General features: G+C 48.9%; 4 protein-coding genes across 8 annotated transcripts; 3 read left to right on the forward strand and 1 right to left on the reverse strand.

Moving 5' to 3' along the window:
* Nucleotides 1-170: 170 nt before the first annotated feature.
* Nucleotides 171-4,980, forward strand: hnrnpaba (heterogeneous nuclear ribonucleoprotein A/Ba). Of its 4 annotated transcripts, none has more exons than XM_047016101.1 (9): nucleotides 171-238; nucleotides 705-1,036; nucleotides 1,422-1,590; nucleotides 1,835-1,993; nucleotides 2,205-2,336; nucleotides 2,861-2,963; nucleotides 3,403-3,567; nucleotides 3,713-3,798; nucleotides 4,276-4,980. In XM_047016101.1, the coding sequence occupies exons 2-8, from the start codon at nucleotides 729-731 to the stop codon at nucleotides 3,781-3,783; spliced, it is 1,107 nt and encodes a 368-aa protein (XP_046872057.1). In that variant the 5' UTR covers nucleotides 171-238; nucleotides 705-728; the 3' UTR covers nucleotides 3,784-3,798; nucleotides 4,276-4,980. The 4 variants fall into 4 exon arrangements, with proteins under 4 accessions (XP_046872057.1, XP_046872056.1, XP_046872058.1 ...); XM_047016100.1 differs by having other exon boundaries at nucleotides 183-302; XM_047016102.1 differs by having other exon boundaries at nucleotides 183-302; nucleotides 710-1,036.
* Nucleotides 4,189-9,532, reverse strand: phykpl (5-phosphohydroxy-L-lysine phospho-lyase). 2 transcript variants are annotated; one of them, XM_047016099.1, is made up of 12 exons: nucleotides 9,344-9,532; nucleotides 9,129-9,247; nucleotides 8,694-8,853; nucleotides 8,517-8,591; nucleotides 8,342-8,429; nucleotides 8,008-8,124; nucleotides 7,825-7,907; nucleotides 7,382-7,607; nucleotides 6,826-6,980; nucleotides 6,551-6,640; nucleotides 6,178-6,308; nucleotides 4,189-5,995 (listed from the first exon to the last, which is right to left on the reverse strand). In XM_047016099.1, exons 1-12 carry the CDS (start codon nucleotides 9,400-9,402, stop codon nucleotides 5,961-5,963), a joined length of 1,338 nt encoding a protein of 445 aa, XP_046872055.1. In that variant the 5' UTR covers nucleotides 9,403-9,532; the 3' UTR covers nucleotides 4,189-5,960. The 2 variants fall into 2 exon arrangements, with proteins under 2 accessions (XP_046872055.1, XP_046872054.1); XM_047016098.1 differs by lacking the exon at nucleotides 9,344-9,532 and having other exon boundaries at nucleotides 9,129-9,337.
* A 601-nt stretch (nucleotides 9,533-10,133) lies between these two features.
* On the forward strand, nucleotides 10,134-14,727 carry LOC124464169 (protein FAM53C-like). Its single transcript, XM_047016110.1, has 5 exons — nucleotides 10,134-10,189; nucleotides 11,922-12,198; nucleotides 12,305-12,365; nucleotides 12,459-13,306; nucleotides 14,381-14,727. Exons 2-5 carry the CDS (start codon nucleotides 12,118-12,120, stop codon nucleotides 14,615-14,617), a joined length of 1,227 nt encoding a protein of 408 aa, XP_046872066.1. The 5' UTR covers nucleotides 10,134-10,189; nucleotides 11,922-12,117; the 3' UTR covers nucleotides 14,618-14,727.
* A 1,931-nt stretch (nucleotides 14,728-16,658) lies between these two features.
* On the forward strand, nucleotides 16,659-24,357 carry LOC124464168 (C-terminal binding protein 1). Its single transcript, XM_047016109.1, has 11 exons — nucleotides 16,659-16,834; nucleotides 17,723-17,781; nucleotides 17,940-18,112; nucleotides 21,161-21,315; nucleotides 21,541-21,685; nucleotides 22,572-22,778; nucleotides 23,080-23,294; nucleotides 23,424-23,554; nucleotides 23,652-23,779; nucleotides 23,892-24,009; nucleotides 24,138-24,357. The coding sequence occupies exons 3-11, from the start codon at nucleotides 18,055-18,057 to the stop codon at nucleotides 24,319-24,321; spliced, it is 1,341 nt and encodes a 446-aa protein (XP_046872065.1). The 5' UTR covers nucleotides 16,659-16,834; nucleotides 17,723-17,781; nucleotides 17,940-18,054; the 3' UTR covers nucleotides 24,322-24,357.
* The last annotated feature ends 1,551 nt before the right edge of the window (nucleotides 24,358-25,908 follow it).

Genomic DNA, 25,908 nt, shown 5'->3' on the forward strand with positions numbered 1-25,908 from the left:
GTACCCAAAAGCAGAATAGGTACTGAAAGTTCTAATGTGTAAAGGGCGTCTACATTTGTTGTGAAAAATGAATGGGTGTCTGCAATTGGTCCTGGCTATGATTGACAGCTTTTGGGATCAAATCAAGGGCTCAGTAGCTGAAAGGTCTTTTTTTTTGTACCGGTACTATAAAACCAACCACGAGTTGGCGTTGTATGGGAGAATCCATCTTGAAGAGCCTTCTCCGATTGTGTGATCAGTAAGCAGCTATTTGTGGCTTATTTTGCATCTATATCGCTTGTTTTCATTGTTTAAATTATTGTGTAAGTATAATTATACTATCTGGTTGCATTATTGTGTATTTGACAAATGCTTGCCATTTCTGTTTCTGTAACAAAATGCATTAGCGTGCGCGGCCTCTGCATTACGTAACTATGATTTGAGTGGTACGTTCATTGGTTTATGAGCGCGATACAAGCTTGTTACATTGTTTCTCGGTCTCAGAGAACGGGATACTTTCTGACAACATTGTTTGATTATACGATCGCAACGCCCCTTCCTACACCAAAAACATGGCTTTCTGAGAATGTATGGGAGACTGTCTTGCCTGCCAAAATGGTGGGGGGAAAATGTATGCATCGGCATAGCATAAATGGCGAAGCATGTACGGCTAGTGGGGGTTACATAATGGTAGCCCTTTTGTAACGTTATTTCGCTTTATTCAGGATAGAAAGGGAACATAATACAAAATGTCTGACACCGAGCAACAGTTGATGGAAACATCAGAAAACGGACACGAAGGCGAAGAGGCAGAGGATTTTAACGGAGCTGGGCCCACGGAAGAAGAGACCGAAGAGGCGGTGAATGAAGGCGAAGAGGAGGCACTGCCCGAAGCCTGTGCGGACGAGGGTGTTGAAGACGACCGGGTAGAGGAAGAAGCAGAGGCAGAGGCAGAAGCAGAAGCAGAGACGACGGAAACACTCGAGGGGGAAGAATCGCAGAACGGTGCCTCTGAAGGTGGACAGATCAACGCCAGCAAAGGCGAGGAAGATGCGGGGTGAGTGGAGCGATCGGTGGTGTTCAGATCAGCTCAGCTCTAATGGGTCGCCTGCTCTCTTTGTTCATTCGGGCTTTGTGTTGGCGCCATGTGCGAAGCGAAGGGGGGATGGGCACTTTAGAACAGGCTGCCAATGTAGCGCCCCGAACGATTAACATCATTCTAGGGGAGATTAATTGGGCGGTGTTGGGATATCCTTTCGACTATAATTATTTTGAAATGGCATAGCTTGTAAGCAAATGTAACGATGGTAATAATTAGTGTTGGTGCCCTCTACATGTCCACCGATAGGCGACTATAAAACAGATGTGCAGCCAGAACCGCCCCTCCCCCCATTTTATAGGATCAGTCTAATTTACTAATCCCCTTTTTTATTTTTCTTCAGGAAAATGTTTGTCGGTGGTCTCAGCTGGGACACAAGTAAGAAGGATCTCAAAGACTACTTCTCTAAATTCGGTGAAGTGACAGACTGCACCATAAAGATGGACCAGCAGACAGGCAGGTCAAGAGGCTTCGGGTTCATCCTCTTCAAAGAAGCGGTCAGCGTAGACAAGGTGAGCAGAACTAAAGTTTCAATAGTACACAATGTTCTGGTGCAAGTTATTGGCCAGCGCATGGCCAGAACTGTCTATTTACCTCATGTGGACAATCCTACACTAGTGGTCTGTACCACAGGATGTAAAAGTGTCCATAGTACACAATGTTCTGCTTGAGAATGGGAGGCTGGGGGGTCATTGTGACCACTGGGAACTGCCGTGGGGTTGTCTTCCTGACTGGAGTATCTCCTTCCTCCACTAGGTGCTGGAACAGAAGGAGCACAGACTAGACGGCAGACAGATCGACCCTAAGAAGGCCATGGCCATGAAGAAGGAGCCTGTGAAGAAGATCTTCGTAGGAGGCCTCAACCCAGACACAGACAAGGACGTCATTCAGGAGTACTTTGGGACCTTCGGAGAGGTACATTGTGTTGCCTCCTGGAATGAAATGCGCTATAAAAAAAAAAGTGATTTGATGCGGAATGCTGGCTGGTGGGGGGGGGGGGGGGGGGGGGGTCGTGTGGATGTGTCGTGTTTGAGAAAACTCTCACAGGGAATGGGGAAAGACTGCGCCAGCCAGCGTTGACAGCGGCGTTGAACGGCAGTTGTGTGTTTCCTCGCTTCTCTTTCAGATCGAGACCATTGAGCTACCTCAGGACCCCAAGACCGAGAAGAGGAGGGGGTTTGTTTTCATCACCTACAAGGAGGAGGGTCCAGTGAAGAAAGTGCTCGAAAAGAAATTCCACAACGTCAGTGGATCGAAGGTGAGCCGCCCACAAGGGGACCAGATGGGTTAGCCTACTGTGGAATGTGCCAGGACTGTGCCAGTGTGAAAGCTTTCTTAGCCTGGGGCTAAGGGCAGTGTCAAAAGCCTAACACTGGCACAATCCCGGCACATTCCACAGTGGGTTAACCCCGACTTTAGCCTAGCACTGCTCTGGCGAAGGGTTAGCTCGCTATCCCCTGACAATTGGCTGAACACAGGGCTTTAGGTTAACCCTGGATTAACAATGCGTGTGTGAAAATGGGCTTGGTTATCCCTCAGGTGTCAACTCTTAGCATAGGGCTATCCTGGGCTGAGAATATGCAGTGTGACAAGGCTGAGGGTGACCTTGGGACAGAAGCAGAAAGTCCTGCTGTAAAGCGTTGTCTGTGGCAACCGGTTGTCTGTGGTTACCGGTTGTCTTCAGGGGTGATGAAGTAACAGGAGCAACTTTGGCTGTTACCTGACCAAAGATGCATGAACAACATATTCCTGTCCAGTGAACCTGTGTTGTTCTTGTTCCAGTGTGAGATCAAGATCGCCCAGCCCAAAGAGGTGTACCAGCAGCAGCAGTTTGGTGGTCGAGGAGGAGGAGGAGGAGGAGGACGAGGAGGACGAGGGCGAGGAGGTGAGGAACACCAAGCTGTAACCTAAGGGGGGAGCTGAGAGGCACAAACACTAAAGCAGCATAAATACAGTTATTTCTGTGGTCCACAAAGCTATTTGATGTCAGTCTAGCCGTCTGTGTGGACAACATTCCAACCTGACCCGGTTACTGGTGAAGGGATCAGGATTTGTTTATTAAATGATAACAAACCCAAATTCCTTGATATTCAAAGTAATACAACGATAGCCAGCCTGGTTGTGGTGTAGATGTCCAGCTGACACACCCCCTCAGTCGGGGCTGGAACTTTGCCAGATGGATGATACAGGGCTTGTAAATACAGCTTCCAGGTTTATATTTAGATCTGTTACTTTGAAAGTGATCGTGGTAAACTACTGATGTGCTACTCTGATCCGTCGAGATTACATTAACTTTTAACCTCTGCTGCCTGTACCGTCCTCAGGTCAGGGTCAGAACTGGAACCAAGGTTACAACAACTACTGGAACCAAGGCTACGGTAACCAAGGTTACGGCTACGGGGGACAGCAGGGCTACGGCGGATACGGTGGCTATAGCAACTACGACTACTCGGCTGGTTACTACGGCTACGGGGGTGGTTATGACTACAGTAAGCGCTAACCGCCCAAAAAAAAACAAAACGTCAACAAAAAACAACAAAACAAAACCTTAAAAAAAAAAAAGCTGAAAAGAACCTTTTGTTGGTCCTTTTGTGGTTCAGAAGAACTCAGTCCCTTTTTCTCTTGTCCTCCCAGACCAGGGAAATACAAGCTATGGAAAAACTCCAAGACGTGGAGGCCACCAGAGTAGCTACAAGCCATACTGATCACATGTAGTGCAGGTATGCATTTTTGCATCATCTATGGTGATATGACAATCTAGCTGTAACCATTTGTGCCTTTTTGACTCCAAAATTTCTCCATCTAGTCTTAAACCCATTCAAACGTGCGTTCTAGGGGGCTTTAAGGGGGGCGGGAGCCGGGGAGGCCGGGGGGGTAGGGGTGTCATTAGTGATGGATTCATTCCATGTGCCGACCATCTAAGATGCATCCCTACTACACTACTGGATCAATAAGGGTTGAGGTGGTGGTGGATAGGGCTGGTCAGTGGGGGCCGAGGTGTGCCAGCTAGACGTCATGTCCCTGTGGATGGTCACCCTCCATGTGTGTCTCGTTACCTGGCCTTGTTCCAACTCATAACTCATAAAACGTCATGGTGTCTTGTCTTCACTACTAAAAAAAAAAAAAAAAAAAAAAAAAAAAAAATTGCCACTGGTGTTTTCTCAGTAACTGTGAGCACCATTGTTTTCCCTCTCAAGGTCTAAAGTAAGATAGGAGGATGATCCCGTGTTCCAGCCACAGCCAACACGGGGTCTGGCTTTTCCTTTGGAGTTGGCAGAAATTTGGACTCATGCTCCATTTGTACAGATCAAGTGAGGAACTGGGGAAGCAAATGTCACTTTTCCACTTTTTATTTTATATTGTTTAGTGTCCATTTACATTTCCAGCAATGGAAGTGTTATTTTTACTGTACTTTTTGGTACCTTTTTGAATCTAATGTATTGTATGGTTGTATTTTACATGTCTACTGGAATTACCAACAAACAGGAGCAGAGCTTTCAAAGCTTATAAAATAAAACAATTTAGTTATTTTTCTCTTATTTTTTTTCTTTGGTGTTTCTAGACTTAGATATTTGTTCCAGTGCGAGTGTTCAGACACAGGTTGCATGGCTTCAGAGTGGGGTGAGGAAAGATGAGGGATTTAAAAAAACGAATCAAAAGGTTTCATTGTAAGCTTGTCTAGTGAATGTTTGCAGTTGGATAGTAGACAAGGACAACCCGCAATTGTTTTTTGGCTTTTAAGGAATTTTTTTTTTTTTTTTCTTTCCCCATCTTGTGTAGTTTTTAAAAAGTGGCTTTACTAGTGTTACTACAACGAGCGCAAGCCTGCTAATGTACGACTGGATACTCATTCCTCTAGTGTCTTGGGCAAATTGGTAGAAATAAACATTTGGTTTATATTACACGTGGACCCTTTTGTTATTATTTATAAACCTAATGCTAATGTGGTTAATGTTAAATGCTTTAACTGTTAAATGGCTTGCTTGTCTTGTCTTTATTGGTAATGTTAAATGCTCTGCTGATGCCCCTATGGGAAGTGGAGAAAGAGAAGTCTTCGCTGGCAGCAGGATAACTGGTCAGAATGGGTGACAGTTGAGTTCGTATCCTCGCCCCACTAGCTGATTGAAACCTGCTATATGTGGATGATAAAACGACAGCACTGGGTGTGTTTAGAGGTGACTGAGTCCAGGATGTAGTCGTTGTCCTCTGGTAAGTGTCTCCCCCTACCCCCCCAACCCCCCCCCCCCCCCCCCCCCCCCCATCTATGGCTCTTCCTGCCCACAGTGAAGTCTGTCATGTGACCGTGTCGCTGAGGGCAGACACTAATGGATGCAATAAGGTGTTTGCTGTGGTCTACTGAGCAGGTGTCTCCCCTTGTCACCCCTCACAGTAGCGCCCTATCCAGTTCCAGTCTATACCTCAACCAGCCGCATGAGAAACAGAGGGAATGCGTTTAATGTTTATTTGTATCATTCATGGTATAAAACTTACACAGTGTTCCAATATGACAAACCTGCCTTTTGTTGACAAAACGTCTTCAGTGGCCTTAATTTCTGAGTTCCTCTTAGAACATACAAGATATTGGTGATTGCATATGGCTTTATCCACCATTTAGGTGATCAATGGCTGTGAAAGACAATCGCGATATGGTCTGGAGAATGTCACTTTGGTTCTGTCATGTGAATGTTATCTTTTTAGCTAGGAATCATTTTAAAAATGGTGTTTGTTGCCATCTGTGACGAATGTCGATGTCTCAGGAGTGTTGTGAGACTCCCTTCATCCAGTTCTCTACCTCTCAACCTGATGAATGTGACCAACTCACAATGTCTAATGACTGATGCCATTAAATTTTTCTACAGGTTTTTTGCAAACCTTAGATGTCTCACTTGTCCCGTTTGTCTGCGTTGGTCTCCATGTCTGGAAGATAACGTACAGCTGGGAGTCACACACAGGTCCACAACAACTGATACACATTCAGACTGTACTCTGCAGCTCGTCTGTAGTAATGCAAGTCAGAAAGGAGATGTATCATAGCATGTAACAGTCTTTACATGTAGTTACTAATCTATCAGTTGAATGTACTGTGTATGTTTTGGTACCTGTGAGAATGAGATGGATGTGGTGAGCCACCAGCTCTGCGTCCTTCATGCTGAAGCACATGGGGGGCTTGAACTTCACCACGTTCTCCCAGGGTCCGTCCGTACTCGCACAGATCCTCTGCAGCTTTAGTCTGGCCCAGAACAGGAGAAACCTCAGGACTCGTCTGTTTACAATCCTCTCACCATGGTAATGATGTGGCCGACATTAAGGACGGATCACAACTGCGTAATAAAGTACCTTCAGATTCTGAAGATATGAGTAGTAATTGCTTTTAAATGTACATGGTGTTGAAACCTAGCTAGAAACAGATGACGGTGTTTGGCTGAGTACTTAAAGTTTGTCCATGTGTGACTTGTTGCAGTATGACCTCACCTCTGGACCACCTGTGCAGCGGCTTCTGTAGCGGGGGTCCGCAGTTCTCGGTCAGTCACCAGCTCCAGACCCACAAACAGACCCACACCCCTGCCCGCCCACACACACACACAACACATGACACACAACACACAAAAGCGAGGATGTGACCCTATACCTGTGTTTGTAAAAAAACGAGGCCAAAAAGTCTTCATTGAAATGTCAAAATGTGTTGTCCATTAGGCTCAGGCCTGTAGTCATCCCATTCGACATGGGGGTCACCTGTTTGCCCTCACCTAACGTCCCCAATGGACGGGTGCTTGGTCTGCAGCTGCGCCAGCAGCTGTTTAAGGTGGCCTCCAACACGGGTGGAATTTCCCCGTAGGTCCTCCTTCTCGATTACATCCAGAACCGCCAGCCCGATGGCACATGAGACCGGGTTTCCCCCAAACTGGACACACAGTCAAATACTCATCACCATATCTGTGATTAGCACTGAACCGTCAGCAAGACTATGTAGGGTGCAACCAGTTTGGTCAAATTAAAATTGGAACGGTTTCTGTTGTAAATCAACAAGGGGGTCAGATGACTGAGCGGTTTGGGCGTCAGGCTATTAATCAGAAGGTTGCCGGTTTGATTCCCAGCCATGCAAATGACATTGTGTCCTTCGGCAGGGCACTTCACCCTACTTGCTTCGGGTAGAATGTCCCTGTACTTACTGTAAGTCGATCTGGATAAGAGCTTCAGCTAAATGACTAAATGTAACTGTAACAAACGTAGAAAGTTAAATAGAAAACGTTTGATTAATTCCCAGCTCTGGTTGAGGTCCTCTGGTTCTGGTAGCAGTGTTACCGTATTGAAGTATTCGACTCCGTTAGCTGTGAACGCCGCAGCAATCTCCTCGGTGGTGACCACACAGGCCAGGGGGTGCCCGTTGCCCATCGGCTTCCCCATGGTGACGATGTCCGGGCAGAAGACCCCGCCCTCCATCTGGAAGGCCCAGAAGTGGCTCCCGACACGCCCGAAGCCAGTCTGCACCTCGTCCGCCACGAACACCCCTCCCGCAGAACGCACGTATCTGTGGAGCGAGACAGATGACGATTGATTGGTCAATCAAAAAACACATCGATGAGCCTCAACCAACGAGGGCAGGAAAACACACCAACTCGCTGGGTCACACATTCACAGGCACATCCAGGGTTGGATAGACTGGAACTTAGAAGACTCTTTTCCTATGTTCTTACGACGTGTCCCCAGAAGAGGGAAAAGTGAGTGCTTTGTTTACAAAGACCTACTCTGCTACTTTGGTTGAATATCCTGAGGGAAGAATGATCTGACCTCCGACACTGGGCAATGATTCAGCAAAGAACGCGGACACCTGTGGAACAGTTACAGCTGTTATAAATGGTTATAACTTCTTCCCCAACTGCACGATGATATCCTCTGCTCAAGCTGTCGACCACTGCTTTGAGTCTCACCTTGCGACCTTTTAGGTGGACCTGGTCGATCAAGTCCTTGACTGTGTCAGCGTAGGCCTGAGCCGGGTCGGGGTGGTCTTCTCTGTACAGCCCCCTGTAGGTATCTGGCAACGGGGCCTGGAGAGACACGTGCCAGACTCACAACAAAGCACAACGAAAATAAGCTAATTCGATAGGTTATAGATACTTGAAGCAGTAGCTGGTTCAAACCAAGTGAGTGGATTTTCAGTGCTTTGATGTATGAGACGGTTTTTAGAGTAAGCAGTTTGAATGGTCTGATTAGAGCTGCTGTAACCGTTTTATAAATGTTGGTGTGTGTGAGCATCTTACACACCACGTGAACCCAGTCTTTCTGTCCAGACAGCTTCCGGAACTTGTATGGACTGATGTCAATGAGCGACATCAGGTGGCCATGGTAGGCACTGAGAGAAGAGGGGAGAGAAGAAAAAATATGATGTAGTTGAGGGATTTTATTTGACTTGGTGTGGCATCTAAACGACACAACATACTGGTCGAGCACTATGACGTCTTCATGCTGGGTGTACTGATGAGCCAACCGTAAGGCTAGGTCGTTGGCCTCCGACCTGTTAAAAATACACCCAAAAATCGTGTCATATACACAATTGTTTGTGTTATAATGACTATGTTATGGATGTATAACTTTCCGTGGGACAATCATTGCCTACCCTGAGTTGACGAAATAGAAGACGCACAGTTTCTCGGGAAGAGTGGCAGCGAGACGGCTGGCGTACTGCACAATGTTGTCGTGCAGGAACCGTGTATTTGCGTTCAGTTGCTCCATCTGTGCAGCGGCCGCTTGTGTGACACTGGGGTGACAGTGGCCCACTGTAGATATATGGTAACAACAACAGTAGGCAACAGTAGAGGGCATTGTCACACAACATCACGTTGTTATTGCTGACTGCTATTTTGTATTCAACTTATTTTGATTTGAGCTGTTGCAGCGTTTACGACGTTACTAGCCTGTATCAGTCAGACCACGGGTTGTGAGCTGCATAGACATACGGTGTATATGTTTGAGAGGGCTTATAGGCTATTAGTAAGTTACAGTAATTTAAACCGGTACAGAAGTAGCCTGCTACTTGTCATGGAGCTCTTACCGTGTTGAACGTTACTGATACAGTCCAAGTATTGCATGTCATTCTCGTCATATAGGTACTGTCCTCGAGCTTTTACTATTTTCACAGGATCGTCGGAATAAAATAGTCTACACGATTGGCTGCATGGAGACAAACACAAAAGCACAAACTGCTGACATGGCCAAACTACTTGGGTTGAAGGTGGAATCATTGTAATCATTAGCATATAAACTTACCCGATGAATTTCTTCCTCATTGCAAGGGTCTGGTTCTTCTGGAAGGTTTCTAACTCCATACTGCCATGAACGGTTTCCAGGTTTTGTGAAGGCACTAAAACATATGTAAAATAAAATCGGGGGAAAAAGACAGGTTTGGTTCACTGCAAATCCTTCAACTTTATCATGCGCCGTAACATCGATTACGCATGCGTCAATGATGCCTTTGGTTTTACAAAGTAATAAAGTATAAATTAATGTATCTGTCTGTGCATTTTGGTACTCTGATACTATTTTTGAATCTTATTTACCGACGTGCAACTAGCCTATAGTTTGATGGTAGCCTAATGGTACAGATCTAATTCAGTTGAGGCTGTCATCGCATTGAAACTACAATACCCAGGTCTTAACGTTTGCTCTCATCTTTCTGAAGAAAATACATATGCGTTTATTTGTGTATGAATGTTAAGTGGAGGTTGGATAAAGGTTACACTTTTTTTTACAGTGTAATCTACGTTGCATTTTAATCAATGGTACACCTTGGCTAAATAGCCTACTTGTTTTTACTTTAACATTGTGGAAATACCATCTGGAATGAAGAAGGGACTATACCATCTCTCAAGAGCAGACGAAATGTATAATGTGGATTTCGATCTTACTTCAAACATTACATTGATTTCCCTCTTTATTGAATAATAAAATATACGCGTGGCATATAGTTTGTGGTTGTTGTTTTCTTAAACAACAAACATACTTTTTACGTTATAACTATCCCTCTCGGTTGGTTTCTTCCTCCATATATATATCCAGGGAAGGTCCATCTTTACCCCGTGCAGCTTTTGGTTGCTAAGGAGACACGGAGAGCAGGTAATCAGTCTAGCAGTACTGTAGCAGTAGTAATGCACATTGATGTTGTTCTGTTAAACCATTACCATGCTGTTATACACGTTTTATTAACCATTTAAGATGAAGACAATAACAGTTACCGACACATTACAATTAACGAGCAAGCTATCTTGCTAACTTAGCAATCTATTTAGCTACAGTAGTGAAGTGAAGCTAGTTTAAGACAGACTATCGAAACGTTATACCGCTAGCTACGTAACAGTACAGTACCGTATTGTACTAGACTACCTCTGTGGTGTCTGGACCCTTGCTTGTTGCTGTTACCGCTAAATTAGCTAGTTAGCCATGCCAGATGGCTAGCTGGTGCTAACAGTCTACCACTTTCGTGTCGGGTACAGAACGTGAGCTAACTAGTAACAACTGGTACCATCTAGCCGAAGTAGCCACACTATAAGCAAGCTCGTGTAAGTTAGCCAGGACCAGATGGATATTGTTGCATTGGGTATCATCGTGGATTGAGCACCAAAGATGCAATGCAATTTATTAAGTAGTCAGCATTGCTAGATTACACTCATCCTTTGATTTAATTTTGACCGTAGCCCGTCTAAAATTGCCTGCTGTCTCAGGTAGTTAGAGGATAAAACACCTAAAGCAGTCGAGGCCTTGGCCTCAAAGCCAGTTGAGCTACTTCAGTCTCGTCTGGGCAGTACTTCTGTGGTTGAGCTCCCCAACACTCTAGTGTGAGAGCAACTAAGATTGGATGCGTGTCATCAACTAGATTTGATGTGGTAGGCTTATTCTTTTAGTTTCATGTTGAACCTGGTGAACGTGTGTGTTGCAGAACCACAGAGTGCAGCAGTACAAAGGTTGAAGTGAGGAGTGTGAGAATAATGAATCTGAGCCAGAAGGAAGTGTCACAGGGTGTGTCTTGTTTCGCTTACTATTGCATCTGCTGTTAAGCAGACTGGCTCTTGTGGTATTTGCATTAAAATTATCTAGTGTTCAATGGAATGTATGTCAATGAACCAAGGCAACTATTTGTTTTATTGTACTGCCAGCTAGTCAGCCCCTGTTGATACCTTATGGCACTCTACTCAAACTGTGTTGTGAGTTTCTTTTCACAGAACTTTACCACACTTTAGCCCTGCAGTCCACTTTCTCTCCCCTCTTTTGTCTCCCTTGCAGTGTTGTAGGCATGCCTTTTGCTCAGGCCCTCTCCCCCCTTCGTTTCACCCACATCCTCCCCCTCTTTCCCCTGCTCACTTACTCGCTCTCTCCCTCCCCCTCAGCTCTCCTCATCTCAGCCCACAGGAATGGCCTGACTGTTTAGTTTCAATATGATTCTAAAGAACGCATGGGATTACCCTCCATCTTTGCTTCCTTGTGTTAAAGCGTGTTAAAGCGTGTTAAAGCTTTTAGGCCAAGCCATATTTCAGAAGTGCTTTTCATCGTCAAATCAAATTGAGCTGCTATTGCAAGATTAGTGTTGGTATCTGATCTCTGTACAACGTTTTAGGTCACTTTCTAGAGGAGCAGAGATTGGCAATTTTGAGTTTCACAAGTGTGACACGTCTCCAGTAAGCTAGGCGTTGTAGGCGTTGTAAGTTCATGATTACCCAAGGAGGAGATGTCCACAGGTCAAACTCTCCTAGTTGAAATACGTTGTTTTTACACATTCTATAGTTTTATAGCGTTTGTCTCCAAAGCATCACCTTTTCTCATTAAATTTTCTCTCCTGTCTGTAATCCTCTAGGAGAGGTGGTGATGATGATGATGATGATGATGATGATGATGACGAACATGGAGGCTGAGTCTAAGTGAGGACTCTAGGGTCAGGCTGGCTGGTTGAGGTGCAGAGGGGACGCCAAAAACCTCGCCAGGAGTCTGACTAGCACCCACACACACACACACACACACCGCCTGTCCTTTCTGGAATCCGGCTGGTCGCCATGGTGACGCTCATCACTGACCAGCTCCGCAGGCAGAGTTTAGACGAACCATGTTATCGCAGGGCTTTGTCTCTCAATGTGGTGAGTAGGACACGCACACACCAAGTCTTGCGAAAACTTATAGCCTAACTCTGTTGCCTGTTTGACCACTTGAACCGTTAGTCACATGTTCATTGCTGGGTTTCAGTCATTGCCTGAGGTGGGTAGCAGCCCGAAGATGTCCTGGACTGGATATGGGCTGACTCCAGGTAACCCTCTCATATCCATAACCCTGTCATACACCACTTCCTGTTTCATGCAACCTTCATATCAGGTTTTTCTTTGCCCTTTTGTTCACCCAGAGAGTGGGTGGTCCAAGCCCCAGCGCCTGCAGGACCCCACGTCTGATCCCCTGCCTCCCCTCTTCCCTGGGAGAGACCCTTTCTACTGGCCCCCCCTGCCCAGCCTCTCTGTGGCAGCACTGTGTCTGCAGAGCTCCCCTCCCCTAGCCCCTCAGAGCTCCCCTCCCCCTCCTCCCCCAAAGCGACACTGCCGCTCCCTGTCCGTGCCTGAGGACCTGTCCCGCACCCCCTGGCGCCCCAGCGCCTCCAGGATCTGGACCCCCGTCAAACGCCGCTGTCACAGTGGAGGAGGAGCCAGCGGCCAGGCGGGCTCGGCTCCCCTACGAGGCCCCTCCTCGTCCGTCACCTCCTCGTCCGTCACCTCCTCCTCCATCACCTCGTCCAGCCCCACCTTCTTCAGCCTCGCCCTATCCTCCGACTCCCCCCTGCCCTGGGCCTTCCCTTTGGACCCCTGGGACCCCTGGGACGGGCTCCGTGGGGGCTGCGCCTCCTTCTTCCCCACCCCCTCATCCTCCTCCTCCTCCCCGGCCCCGCCTGGCTCCTCCTCTCGGCCCCTCCTGCAGCGCCGGTTCTCCCTCTCCCCCATGCACATTCACCTGCCCCCCCAGGCCTCCCCTGCTCCTCCTCCTCTCACCCCTCACTGCCCTGGCCCTGGCCGGGACCCCCACGCCCCCTGGCCCTCCTCAGCCTGCAGCACCCCGGCCTCCTCCAGGCGAAAGCCCCACCCCGCCCTCCCTCGCTGCCACTCCCAGCCCTGCGACATGAAAAGGCCCCGACTGAAGAGACGCCACGACTCTGACACCTTGCCCTGCTCCAGACCGGGCCTGGACTTCAGCAAGATGACCCAGGTGAGCAAGGCTGTAGCTGGGCTAGACAAGGACCGGCAAGTCCTCTGGGGTTGCAGTCTTCTTCCGGACTTGGCTGTCCTTGCGAAGCATGATCTACTAGTCTGCAGGGACCCCAGGCTCACGATGTTCTACCTAGTTTCCTGTTTAAAAGAGAACCAGGAGACCTACTCCCCCTGTGGCCCCACTGGCTTCAGCTACACCCCTCCACTCCCAGCCTTCCCCCACAGATGTCGTGTTTATGTTGGGATTATTAGTGAGGAAAAGTGGGCCTCTGGCTCTCTGCCCTCTGGGGAACCACTGTCCCCCACATTCCTGGCTCTTCTGGGCAGCGCCAGACCAGGCCAGGCTGGGTTGCGTTTTGGGTTCTGTCCTGGGTGATGTGTTGGTTTCAGCTTCTTGTTGTGCCCTCCCCGACTCAGCGTGTGTCTTTGGGCGGACCCTTGCATGCCTGTGTGTACCAGACACTGATGCTTGGCTGTGCCCCAACACCTCCTCCCCCTCCTGTAGATGACCGTGACCAGACCATCCATCTGAACTGAACTAGGCTATTCAAAATGAGTAGTAGGGGGGGGGGGGGGGAGGGGCTTTTAACTGACTTCCTGGTCCAGGCAATAATGTCTCGACACTTTTTATTTAATGGTTGCTTCCTCTTGGGTCTGCTAGGGTTTGATGGCCTGATGTAGGGTTTGGGACTGTGTGAGGGAGAGATATGGTGATTGTGAGTGAGGCTGTGTGCTAGGCTAGCCCACTGCTGGAGCTCTGGCGGTAAGATGCTGGGGGTTGGGAGATGACTGCCAAGTTGTCGGTGACTCCGTCCTGTGGTGCTGCACGACGACTCGTACAGCAGACACGCGGGATTTGCATATGATTTGCTCAGACCCTTTTCATTTCAATGAAACGTCTGTGTGGAAATGCCAGGGGCACTTTGTTCTCTGCGAGGGAGTGGAACAGCCTCAGAGTCCTGGACTCTCTCCAGTGAGACAGCAGGCCGGAGCAGGATTATCAAACAGCACTGACTTTTGTTTTGTTATTTGGCGGTGCCTTCTTTTTGACATTGTATCTGCTTTCCTCCAGATCGCCAGTGGAGAGGGCCCTTCCCTGGGTGTCGTGCCCGCTCAGGGGGACCTGAAAGCAGCCTTCTTCCCTGCAGAGTCCCTGGGCCGGACCAGCATCGGGCCAGTCAGCGAGAGCGAGGAGGAGGAAGATGAGGAGGAAGATAAGGGGTGTGTTGGAGTGGCAGAGGAAGGAGTTCAGAATGTTTTCGAGAGAGACTGCACAGAATTAGACTTGGATCTGATAGAGGAGAACTGACCGGAGGTCCTAACTGCTGCATCCCTCACCCACAACCTGCTGTCTGTCTGGGGCTGTTCACCCACAGCCTGTCTGTCTGTCTAGGGCTGTTCACCCACAGCCTGTCTCTGTCTGGGGCTGTTCACCCACAGCCTGTCTGTCTGGGGCTGTTCACCCACAGCCTGTCTGTCTGTCTGGGGCTGTTCACCCACAGCCTGTCTGTCTGTCTGTCTGGGGCTGTTCACCCACAGCCTGTTTGTCTGTCTGGGGCTGTTCACCCACAGCCTGTCTGTCTGTCTGTCTGGGGCTGTTCACCCACAACCTGCTGTCTGTCTGGGGCTGTTCACCCACAGCCTGTCTGTCTGTCTGGGGCTGTTCACCCACAGCCTGTCTGTCTGTCCGGGGCTGTTCACCCACAGCCTGCTGTCTGTCTGGGGCTGTTCACCCACAGCCTGTCTGTCTGTCTGGGGGTGTCATCACAGCCTGTCTGTCTGTCTGGGGATGTCATCACAGCCTGTCTGTCTGGGGATGTCATCACAGCCTGTCTGTCTGTCTGGGGGTGTCATCAAAGCCTGTCTGTCTGTCTGTCTGGGGGTGTCATCAAAGCCTGTCTGTCTGTCTGTCTGGGGGTGTCATCACAGCCTGTCTGTCTGTCTGGGGCTGTTCACCCACAGCCTGTCTGTCTGTCTGGGGATGTCATCACAGCCTGTCTGTCTGTCTGGGGATGTCATCACAGCCTGTCATGTCAACAATAAGCTACAGCCACATCCTAACCATCATTCACCTTTTTTAATGTTTATTGAGTTTATAAACTCCTACATATGAGTATGTATGAGTTTATTCTGTTACCCTAAACATTCAGAGACACCAGTAGACATGTCTGGCTCATAACTGGTTTTTCCAGTGATATGGGTTTTTGTGTACTATTGTTGTAAACCTGCTGATGTAGGTTGGTTGGGATGAATGTGAGGTGAGGGAGGGGGGGGAGGCATTCCAGACTGTATCGCCGCTTCCCCAGAATCACAATAACCAAATTTAGATTTTTATAACCAAACTCTGAGAAACAGACCTTGAACTAGAGGGAAACTGGACTGATCTCATGTGTGTTTCCTTAGCCAGCGAGGAGAGCCATTCTTTGCGTGCTTGCTCATCCTAACCATGTGCCTGTGTGTGTTTGAAAGAATGGCCTTTATCAGTGTTTAGAACACATTCATTATCAAGACCCCTTCCCCTTCTGAATGGAATCAAAATTGTACATTGCTCATGCCTTAAGATTAAATCAGTTGCTGTTTACTGGTGTTAAAGTTTTATGGTTCTCTGTGATCCGATTGCTAGTGTAATTGCCCTCCCATAACCTGCACTGGAAAAATTAACATTTACTGTAAGGATGCTGCAGTCATACCTGAATTAGGGCACAATGTTATGATGTACTGTACAGTGGTTCTGTGTGAGCCAGCTGGTTGACTGAGTGAGTGAATGTGTGAGATGAGTAGTGCAAGATGTAGCTGTTCAGAGGCCTTGTGAGAGCAGATTTATACTGTATGTTTTCAAGATGGGAAAATTCCTCTTACACAATTTGTGTAAAAATAAAGTTTATTAGAGAATACTTTTTCAAAAAAAAAATGTCCTGTGTCTTTTTTCTCTCCATAATTGGGATAGTGACATTTATTCATAAATGGGCAACAAGTTGGCTCTTTAATCCTCACTCACAACTGTTATCAAATTAACGAATTGGTTGCAGTGACCTCTGCTGGTTGAATTTAAGAATAGTTTTACTGATAAAGACCAGAAATAAGTTGTCAAATTAAAGACCGATTTAATATCCTGTACACACAAACTTGTGATAATTCATTGGACAGACATGCGTTATATGGCGTTATAATCACTGGACTATACACATATTTACTGTCACATTATTTTAGTTATAGGTTATGATCCAAACTTTTAAGACCACAGGGGTCTGGCTAATTAGAACATCACAGACCATCACAGAGTCATGTCATGGGTCTGTGCCGCACCCAAGGACAGTAGTACAACTGTCATTCCGCCGTGGAAGGTGAGGGCGCTCTGTAGCCTTTTTTGCTCCTTCCAGTCCACTGCTGCCTATACTCTGCACCGCGGCCTGACCCCCCATGAACCGGCGACTTCCTCTTTTTCAGATTCCATGGCGATCGGGAGAGAGGGAAGACCACCGACGCACGCACACTATCTCAAACCAACCGAAAGACGCTTCTCAGGGTAAATTATACGCCGCTTCGTCCACGATTGAGACACGAGTAGCAAATAATGCTTGCATAACATGCATATGTGGGGGCGATCCACGTTTCCCTGCGGATACAGAATTTTAGATATTCACATTGTAGCGCCACTCGCTGATAGCGAATGAGCCGCAATTGGCTGCCCCGTTTGATTCTCTCACACGCAGTATGCTAAAGTAGCTAGCGCGCTATCTTTCGAATTGACGCACATTATTGTATTATGAAAAAACCTGCATCGCTAAAATATTGTTTGATAGCTACATATAGTTATTGATAGTTTTAATTGTATAATAGTAAGTGAGGCAGCCAGCTATCTTCTTTTTGAGATCACCTCAAAATATTGTGGCCTGTTGTTGGCTAGCACTAGCTATGCTAGCATTAGCTCAAATTGGTAGCTAGCTGGCTGCAACCGGTGTAAGGGTTTAGCTTGCTATATCACTAGCTTAACTTAGCGTAACAAGCTAACACAAGATATACAAGCTGGATACTGTGTAATTAGCTACTGAACTTTGCTGAACAGAACTTGTGTATACTTAATTATATTGTGAGAGGCGTTTTGACTGTATCTCATTATTGTAATATTGACGTAAGCTAAAGTTTACGTCAAGCTAACAAGCTAGTCTATCCATTTTCCGAAGTTTCTTGACTGAAGTTTTGTAGCTAACGTGCGCTTGCAAACTTGCTGTGGAGTCTAAATGAATTTAGAAATTAAAAGCCATCTACTGAATAACTACAGTTGGTTGTATGTAATAATTTGTATGTTTTAAAGGATAACGTTTTATGCATTTTACCAGAATAACACCAATAATACTGTTTGTATTCAGAATGAAGTCTGTATTTGTAATGAGCATGTTTTCTATGTTTACAGTTTGATCTGACTTGTCTGCCTGAGACGCAAAGAGATACACAGACAGGATTGTCGATCTGGTGAGTAGGCTAATGTATAGGTGACCACTCAGAAACTAACAAAAAATGCGTTTTAGTTTGAGAGCATATCCTACTTTTACTTTTGACATTTGTAAATGATCTTGGTTTAACTTTTAGGTAGTTAAATGAAATGGTGACTGTTTTGTTTGTGTTTGCAGGTGACGTTGTCTGGGCAGTGTCAGTTAATCCCTCTGGTGTGGGTAGTAAGGAGCTCCCAGTGCTGTGGTCTGTGTGGTTCTGGTCTACTCTGTTCTGGGTTTGGACTGCCAGTCTATGGCGCTGATGGACAAGCACAAAGTGAAGCGGCAAAGATTGGACCGCATCTGTGAGGGTAAGAGGAAAGGACTCATTGTTGTCCTGCATTACATTGTATGTCCACTGTCACACACACACACACACACTCACACTCACACTCACATGCGCTCAAAGCCAGACAGACATGCAACCTACCATGGGGGAGAGGGGGGGGGGGGGGGCATGAGTATAGATGTGACACTGTCAAATATTTGAGTTGTGATGGAAATTTATTTACTTGATGTATTACTGCCTTTCTTGCTATTGTTTTGTTAAAATTGTTATGGATTGTGACACACGCCCATGTATGGTTGTGAATACTGTGATAAGTGCAGTGTCTATGCAGGGGGTAATACTATGATACGTGCTGTGTCTATGCAGGGGGTAATACTGTGATACGTGCAGTGTCTATGCAGGGGGTAATACTGTGATACGTGCAGTGTCTATGCAGGGGGTAATACTGTGATACGTGCAGTGTCTATGCAGGGGGTAATACTGTGATGAGTGCAGTGTCTATGCAGGGGGTAATACTGTGATGAGTGCAGTGTCTATGCAGGGGGTAATACTGTGATACGTGCAGTGTTTATGCAGGGGGTAATACTGTGAGTGCAGTGTCTATGCAGGGGCTAATACTGTGATGAGTCCAGTGTCTATGCAGGGGGTAATACTGTGATGAGTGCCGTGTCTATGCAGGGGGTAATACTGTGATGAGTGCAGTGTCTATGCAGGGGGTAATAAGTGATGTGGCCTGAACAAGTGGCACCAGTCCTGATACATCTTGGAGCACAGTTTTCACAGCGTCTCTTATCTGACTTCCTCTTCCTGTCTGGATATCAGACTCAGAAAGGTAGAGAGCACAGAAGGGATGTGGTCAGGACTCGAAACGCTACGTTACCATCGCGGCACATCGATGCGTCTACGAAAAAAACAAACAAAAAGCCATGTCACTGTCCACTTGAAAAGAGAATTTCCGAGGGAGCCCCCGTTTTCACCTCAGTCATGTAAAGATAAAAATAAACGTAACGATTCTAGCCAGTTCCTGGTGTGTCAGCCCGCAATGAGGGAGTCGTGTAGCCGGTCTGCTGATGAAGCTAAGATGGAGGGAAGCTGGGGAGGGTCCCTGGAGACGGGAGTGAGGCAGCGGACAGGGTGAAGGGTCGTGTCCGTGGCTACAGGGAAACAGGCCAGCTGTCTCTTTAAAAAACAACAACAGGCTAACCGCCCCCCAGCGCCAGCCCTGCTATGCTAATGAGGTTAGTGCTGGTTGGCCAGCACTCAATGGCGCTGCTTGTGATTGGAGCCTGGGTGTGGGGGAGGGGCTGGGTGTGGATGACAGCTGGGAGCCAGCCAGCCAAGAGCAGTCTGACACAGAGAGAGGGAGAGAGGGAGAGGGAGAAAAGAACGATAGAGGGAGAGAGCGAGGCGAGAGAGAGAGAGAGAGAGAGAGAGAGGAAGACAGGCTGACAGACTTCATAATGCAAGGTTAGGCCCGGTGTGTTTGTGTGTAGCAGTGTGCGTGTGACTCGTGTGTCGGAAGAGGGAAGGGAGTTGTGTAGTTTGGGCGTGGTGCTCTGCTAACTAGTGGGTACTTTCTTTTCTGCTCCGCGCTTGTGTGTCCTCGTAGCTGTTAAAGGAAGCAACCGTGTGTGTGTGTGTGTGTGTGTGTCTGGGTGGAGTAGCTGGCGCTGCTGCATTATCCCCACGGCCGCCCCTCCCCCCCTGCTCCCCCCCTGCTCCCTCCTTCACTCCTCCGACCGCGGCCTGGGGAAGAGAAAAGAGAGAGGAGGAGGGAGGGATTGAGACGGAGGAGGGAGGAGAGAATGAATGAATTGCTGAATGAATTGCATTGTGTGCACGGCCATGCTTGTGTTCCGTAGGCCTCGAGTACGCTACTGTTCTGGGCTCAAATGACTGTTTGTGTGTGTGCATTTTTTATAAGGTGGCCTTTGTCAGTATAAAATGTATTAGTATTTAGTAATATTATGGAATGTTCTCTGGAATTGTGGTAGGCTGCAGATTCTTGATTTTAATGCCTTCATGCAGCAGTGTGTGTGTGTGTTGGGAAATGCCTTGACGTAACAGGAAGTGTTCCCAAATGTTTCTTCCACCCGGCCAACAAGTCCCATCATACCCCCCTCTCCCTCCTCCACATTCTTATATTACACACACTGTGTGTGTGTGTGTGTGTGTTGTCCTAGTAAATGTTCCAGTGAGAGTGAACCTACCCTCCCAGCACACACACACACACACACACACACACACACCTGTCATGCTGGGTGCACAGGAGAAACACCAGTGTGTGTGTGTTGCTCTGGTGTGTGTTAATCGTGTGTGTGTGTGTGTGGTGAGGCAGGTTTGGGTGTACAATGTATTCATTAATGTTACTTTTATCCAATGCAACATACTCTACGGGGGGGATTTGAACCTACGACCTCTTGATTCGCGGTCAAAAGCTGCACCGCTGGTTCTACCAAGTTTTAGGCGTTGCGTGTAGGTGGTGTTGATCATGCCCGCCGGCCCCAGGCAGCCAGGGTCACATCTCCAGAGAGGCAGAATCAGGTCATTAGTCAGAACTCAGCTTGAAGCCGCTGCCCCCTCCCCCGCTGGCACGCTCCAGCGCCCCACCCCCCAGCGCCCCCCAGCGCCCCACCCCCAGCGCCCCTCCCCCGCACCTCCTGGTGCAGATACTTCCCCAGGATGGAGGGGGTGTCTGGGGCCCCCCGTGGCCAGACACTTTCTGCCGTGTATTTTCTTACACTTCCTAGTTATGTAACCATGACTACCCATGAACCCCCCCCCCCCCCCCCCCCTCCGGATTTTAATTTACAGGCTCGTGGGAATTGCAGTTCCCATGAGGGCAATAAACGATATCCCTACTTGTATGGGTGGTTGGTGGTGGTAAACACCACTGTGCTGGTGTGTCTTTGTACCATGCGTGCATGCCTGCGTGGGTGTGGAATAACACATGTAGCGTCCGGACAAACTTGACCAGGCTGTCCAATCCTCAGGTCAATACCTGGAACAGAGAGAGCACACAGACACACACACACACACATGCTCACAGGTGTACCTTGTGCTCCCCCAGGCATCCGCCCCCCCATCCTGAACGGGCCCATGCACCCCCGCCCCCTGGTGGCCCTGCTGGATGGCCGTGACTGCACCGTGGAGATGCCCATCCTCAAGGACGTGGCCACTGTGGCCTTCTGTGACGCCCAGTCCACCCAGGAGATCCACGAGAAGGTAGACGGAGCACACACACACACCAGTCTTGACACAGTCGCATGTTGTTGATGGTTGTGTACCGTGAACAGTTTTCTGTTGGTGTAGCTTCATGTATTACTTCTGTTTTTATAGTTACGTTCTGTCCCAAGAGTTGTACTGAAGGAATACATGTCCCAGCATGCCTCTCACTTACCCCTTCCTGTGTGTGTGTGTGTGTGTGTGTGTGTGTGTGTGTGTGTGTAGGTGCTGAACGAGGCCGTGGGTGCTCTGCTGTACCACACCATCACGCTCTCCAGAGACGACCTGGACAAGTTCAAGGGGCTGCGTGTCATCGTACGCATCGGCAGTGGCTACGACAACGTGGACATCAAAGCTGCCGCTGAGCTAGGTGAGACACACACACACACACAGTTTACCGCCTCTGCATGGTTACCCCAGAGGTGCTTTCTCTCTGTTAGTAACGTTTGGATATGAGATATATAAATGAATATATCAGAAGGAGTTTAATAACTACCCCCCCCCATCCCCCTGGACTACCAACCCCCTCAGCAATAAACACATCATTTTGCTTTCAAATGTGGGTGGGACAGCTTCTTAAAAACGTTTTATAACTGAAGATGCAGCCATGAAATATGATTTCCTAATAAGCGTGTTGTGTGGGGAGGGACAGGGCAGATTTACTGTTTTCAGTAAAAAGTGTCTTAAAAACCTATGGCCCTCCTCTTCTCAAGGATTCAATAACTGGATTTGTTTTTATCATTTTGATCTAGCTTAAATTAGGGGTGGGAATTTTTTGGTACCTCACGATTTTGAATCGATTCTTTGGGGTCACGGTTCGAAAAAAAAATCTATTTACAATAAATAAAAAAACAAAACAAAAACATATATATATTTAAAAAACATAATATAAAAAAAAATGCCAACCCTAGCTTCATATCCTGTCCTTGTTCCCCACCCCTTGCTTCATATCCTGTCCTTGTTCCCCACCCCTTGCTTCATATCCTGTCCTTGCTTCATATCCTGTCCTTGTTCCCCACCCCTAGCTTCATATCCTGTCCTTGCTTCATATCCTGTCCTTGTTCCCCACCCTTAGCTTCATATCCTGTCCTTGCTTCATATCCTGTCCTTGCTTCATATCCTGTCCTTGTTCCCCACCCCTTGCTTCATATCCTGTCCTTGCTTCATATCCTGTCCTTGTTCCCCACCCCTTGCTTCATATCCTGTCCTTGCTTCATATCCTGTCCTTGCTTCATATCCTGTCCTTGTCCCCCCAGGCATCGCGGTGTGCAACGTTCCGGCCACGTCAGTGGAGGAGACGGCCGACACGTCCCTGTGCCTGATCCTGAACCTGTACCGCAGGGTCACCTGGATGCACCAGGCCCTCAGGGAGGGCACCCGGGCCTCCAGTGTGGAGCAGATCAGGGAGGTGGCCGGGGGCGCCGCCCGCATCCGAGGAGAGACGCTGGGCATCATCGGTCTGGGTGAGCAGGGGGACTGGTGGAGGGTGGGAGAGGATGGGGGAGGAGAGATGGGAGGGGAGGAGAGATAGGGGAGAGGAGAGGATAAATAATAATAATAATACATTTTATTTATATAGAATGTAAAGGATTGGGGGGGGGGGGGGGGAGAGGAGAGGATGGGGGGGGGGGGGGTATGAAAGGAGAGGAGCGGGCGAACAGATAGATGAAGACTTGTGTGGTGACGGAGGGCGTTAGACGTGGCGCTGGAGGGTTGAGGCACACTCCCTGCTGTCTGACCCCGGCGACCCCGTCCCCCCTGCAGGTCGCGTGGGCCAGGCCGTAGCCCTGCGAGCTAAAGCCTTTGGCTTCGGGGTGATCTTCTACGACCCGTACCTTCCCGACGGCGTGGAGCGCTCCCTGGGGCTGCAGAGGATGACCACCCTGCAGGACCTGCTCATCCACTCGGACTGTGTCTCCCTGCACTGCAGCCTCAACGAACACAACCACCACCTCATCAACGACTTCACCATCAAACAGGTACACACACACGCGCGCACACACACCCCAATGCCTGTGCTGTCAGACAAACAAACACACCCCATCTCACTTCCCTGTTGAACCCGAGGCCCCCACGCCAGCTGAGCCGTGTTGTGTTGGTGTGTGCAGATGCGTCAGGGGGCTTTCCTGGTGAACACATCGCGGGGGGGGCTGGTGGATGAGAAGGCCCTGGCTCAGGCCCTGAAGGAGGGCCGCATTCGAGGGGCCGCTCTGGACGTGCACGAGACGGAACCCTTCAGGTGAGACACACACAGGCACACACACTCTCTTGCATGCCGTACGCAGGCACACACACACATTTAAATCTCTTCTACAACCCCCCCCACCACTTTCCAGTTTCTCGTCGGGCCCTCTGAAGGACGCCCCTAACCTGATCTGCACCCCCCACACCTCCTGGTACAGTGAGCAGGCCTCCATCGAGGCCAGAGAAGAGGCTGCCAGGGAGGTCCGCAGAGCTATCACAGGTAACACCCACACATCCCTAACACACACACACATCCCTTCCTTATCGCACACACACACACACACACACACACACACACACACACACACACACTAACCCCTCCCTACCCCCAGGTCGTATCCCAGACAGTCTGAAGAACTGTGTGAACAAGGAGTACCTGATGGCTGCCTCCCAGTGGCCCAGCATGGAGGCTGCCACTGTGCACCCAGAGCTCAACGGCGCCCCCTACAGGTGAGGAGTCCTGCTGCTGCCCACACCCAGGAAGTCAGACGTGAGGGCTGGTTTACCCTGCAGTCTCACCCGCTCCTTCTCTCCATCGCTCTCTCTATCACTGTCTCTCTCTGTCTCTCTCTCTCCAGGTTTCCTGCAGGTCTGATTGGTGTGGCTACAGGGGGTCTCCCAGGGGCAGGTGCAGGGGTGGAGGGGCTGGTGTCGGCCTCCCTGGCTCACGGCATCGCCCCCGTGTCCCACCCCCCTCACGCCCCGTCGCCAGGGCAACCATGCAAGGCTGAGTCCGACAGAGACATGGCCTCTGACCAGTAGCCCCCCCCTGCACATTCCGTCACCCTGGACCCCCCTCCTCCCAGCACCTCCCCCCTCAGCCAGATGATACTGGAGACCGGTTTGACCCACTTTGACCCACTTTGATCCGGTTTCATCCACTTCCTGGTTCTTCAGAACACAGTACCAGCCCTGGAGTGTCCGAACCGTCCAGAGCCTCCTGATTCCCCCCCCCTCACCTCCACCACACACACAGCCTTCTGGACCCCCCCTCCCCCCTACTCCCCTTCAGACCACCCCCCTCCCCCAGGACTCTCAACTTTCTCGCACCGTCAGCAATAACACTCTTCTCAAGGATTCAATAATTGGATTTTATTTTTATTTTTTTCATTTTGCTTATTTGTTTTTGAGGAGGGGAAAAACTGTTGTGGCTGTTGATCTGTCCCTTTTTAAAATCTTTTAGTTTTTCAGAATTTTCATTTCCCCCCCCCCCCGTTTATTAGTTTTGTTTTGAAACGCATTTCTGGATGAGGCCGTACTGAGGCTCCCTGTCTCTGAGGCTCCCTGCCTCTGAGGTAGGGAGAGGCAGGAGGTCTCCTCAGGATACAGGCTGATGTTACTGCTCTGCTATCTGCTTTCTTCTTCACTCCTCTCACCAGAGACAGACAGACAGACACCCAACAGACAGACGCGTAACAGACAAACAGCAAGCCATTGAGAGATCCTTAAATCTCTATGGTACTAACATCTTGCAAACTAGCATCTGGCTTTCGTTGGGGAATCTCTCTTTTGTTCTGGTGTAGTCTAGGAAACCATTCTGATGTCACTGTCAAAGCTGAGAGTTCCTGTCAGGGGTCTGTCTGTGTCTGCCTGCCTGTCTGTCTTCAGTCTCCTGAAGATGTTGACTTCTCTCTCATTGTTCTGGCTGCCACTTAGACCCGTTTTTAACTCTGCCCCTCTTGGTGATGATTCTACAGGTGTCCTCCCTATTGGCCCTTAGTCATGTCCCTTTTCCATTGGCACAGATGAAGAGTCAGATGAGCATTTCATATAAATGACTGTGCATGGGCCTTGCTTTTCAGTCACTAAATGTGACCACACGCGCACACACACACACACACACACACAGTCTGAATTGAGTTGAGCTTGGAGAAGCAGTTTGATGCGTGGTGTGTGTCTCACCAGCAGGGGGAGCCACCCGAACACTCCGCCTGTGTCCAGCTTGTCTGCAGTTCCCAGGTCACATGGTGTCCTGAAGCCTCTGTGAACCGTGTCACCATGGAGATGGAACACAGGCTGGTGTTTGTGCTCTGTCGCATGCACACGCACACTGCTAAGGAGAACAAGGCGTGGGTGATGAAGGGTAGATTGATGTCCCCTGCCACCATACCGGTCACCCCTGACCCTGACCCTCCTCACCTCCCCTCCAGCTCTCCCTACCAGCATGGATCCACCCCTCGGTTAAGCTAACGGGTTCAGGCATCCCTTTCAGAGGAAGGGATCCAGGCAGCATTCCCTTTAATAAACCAGGGGAGCGAGTCTTTGAAGAGGGTGTTGTAGGGACGCCCCAAACCCCCCCCCCCCCCTCCCCCCAGCTGTTTTCAGTCTTTCCACAGGAGTCATCCCTAA

Source organism: Hypomesus transpacificus, unplaced genomic scaffold, assembly GCF_021917145.1.
Source record: "Hypomesus transpacificus isolate Combined female unplaced genomic scaffold, fHypTra1 scaffold_312, whole genome shotgun sequence".
NCBI classification, from domain to species: Eukaryota; Metazoa; Chordata; class Actinopteri; order Osmeriformes; family Osmeridae; genus Hypomesus; species Hypomesus transpacificus.

Excerpts from the sequence above, each read along its gene's own strand:
- LOC124464169 (XM_047016110.1), top strand. The coding sequence starts at position 12,118 with ATGGTGACGCTCATCACTGACCAGCTCCGCAGGCAGAGTTTAGACGAA. Across the intron at positions 12,199-12,304 it reads GGGCTTTGTCTCTCAATGTG|TCATTGCCTGAGGTGGGTAG; the intron begins GTGAGTAGGACA and ends GCTGGGTTTCAG. Across the intron at positions 12,366-12,458 it reads TGGATATGGGCTGACTCCAG|AGAGTGGGTGGTCCAAGCCC; the intron begins GTAACCCTCTCA and ends TTGTTCACCCAG.
- hnrnpaba (XM_047016101.1), top strand. The coding sequence starts at position 729 with ATGTCTGACACCGAGCAACAGTTGATGGAAACATCAGAAAACGGACAC. Across the intron at positions 1,037-1,421 it reads AAAGGCGAGGAAGATGCGGG|GAAAATGTTTGTCGGTGGTC; the intron begins GTGAGTGGAGCG and ends ATTTTTCTTCAG. Across the intron at positions 1,591-1,834 it reads AAGCGGTCAGCGTAGACAAG|GTGCTGGAACAGAAGGAGCA; the intron begins GTGAGCAGAACT and ends TTCCTCCACTAG.
- phykpl (XM_047016098.1), bottom strand. The coding sequence starts at position 9,333 with ATGCTAATGATTACAATGATTCCACCTTCAACCCAAGTAGTTTGGCCA. Across the intron at positions 8,430-8,516 it reads GACGTCATAGTGCTCGACCA|TGCCTACCATGGCCACCTGA; the intron begins GTATGTTGTGTC and ends CTCTTCTCTCAG. Across the intron at positions 6,309-6,550 it reads GCTGCACAGGTGGTCCAGAG|ACTAAAGCTGCAGAGGATCT; the intron begins GTGAGGTCATAC and ends GTTCTGGGCCAG.
- LOC124464168 (XM_047016109.1), top strand. The coding sequence starts at position 18,055 with ATGGCGCTGATGGACAAGCACAAAGTGAAGCGGCAAAGATTGGACCGC. Across the intron at positions 23,555-23,651 it reads CACGAGACGGAACCCTTCAG|TTTCTCGTCGGGCCCTCTGA; the intron begins GTGAGACACACA and ends ACCACTTTCCAG. Across the intron at positions 24,010-24,137 it reads CTCAACGGCGCCCCCTACAG|GTTTCCTGCAGGTCTGATTG; the intron begins GTGAGGAGTCCT and ends CTCTCTCTCCAG.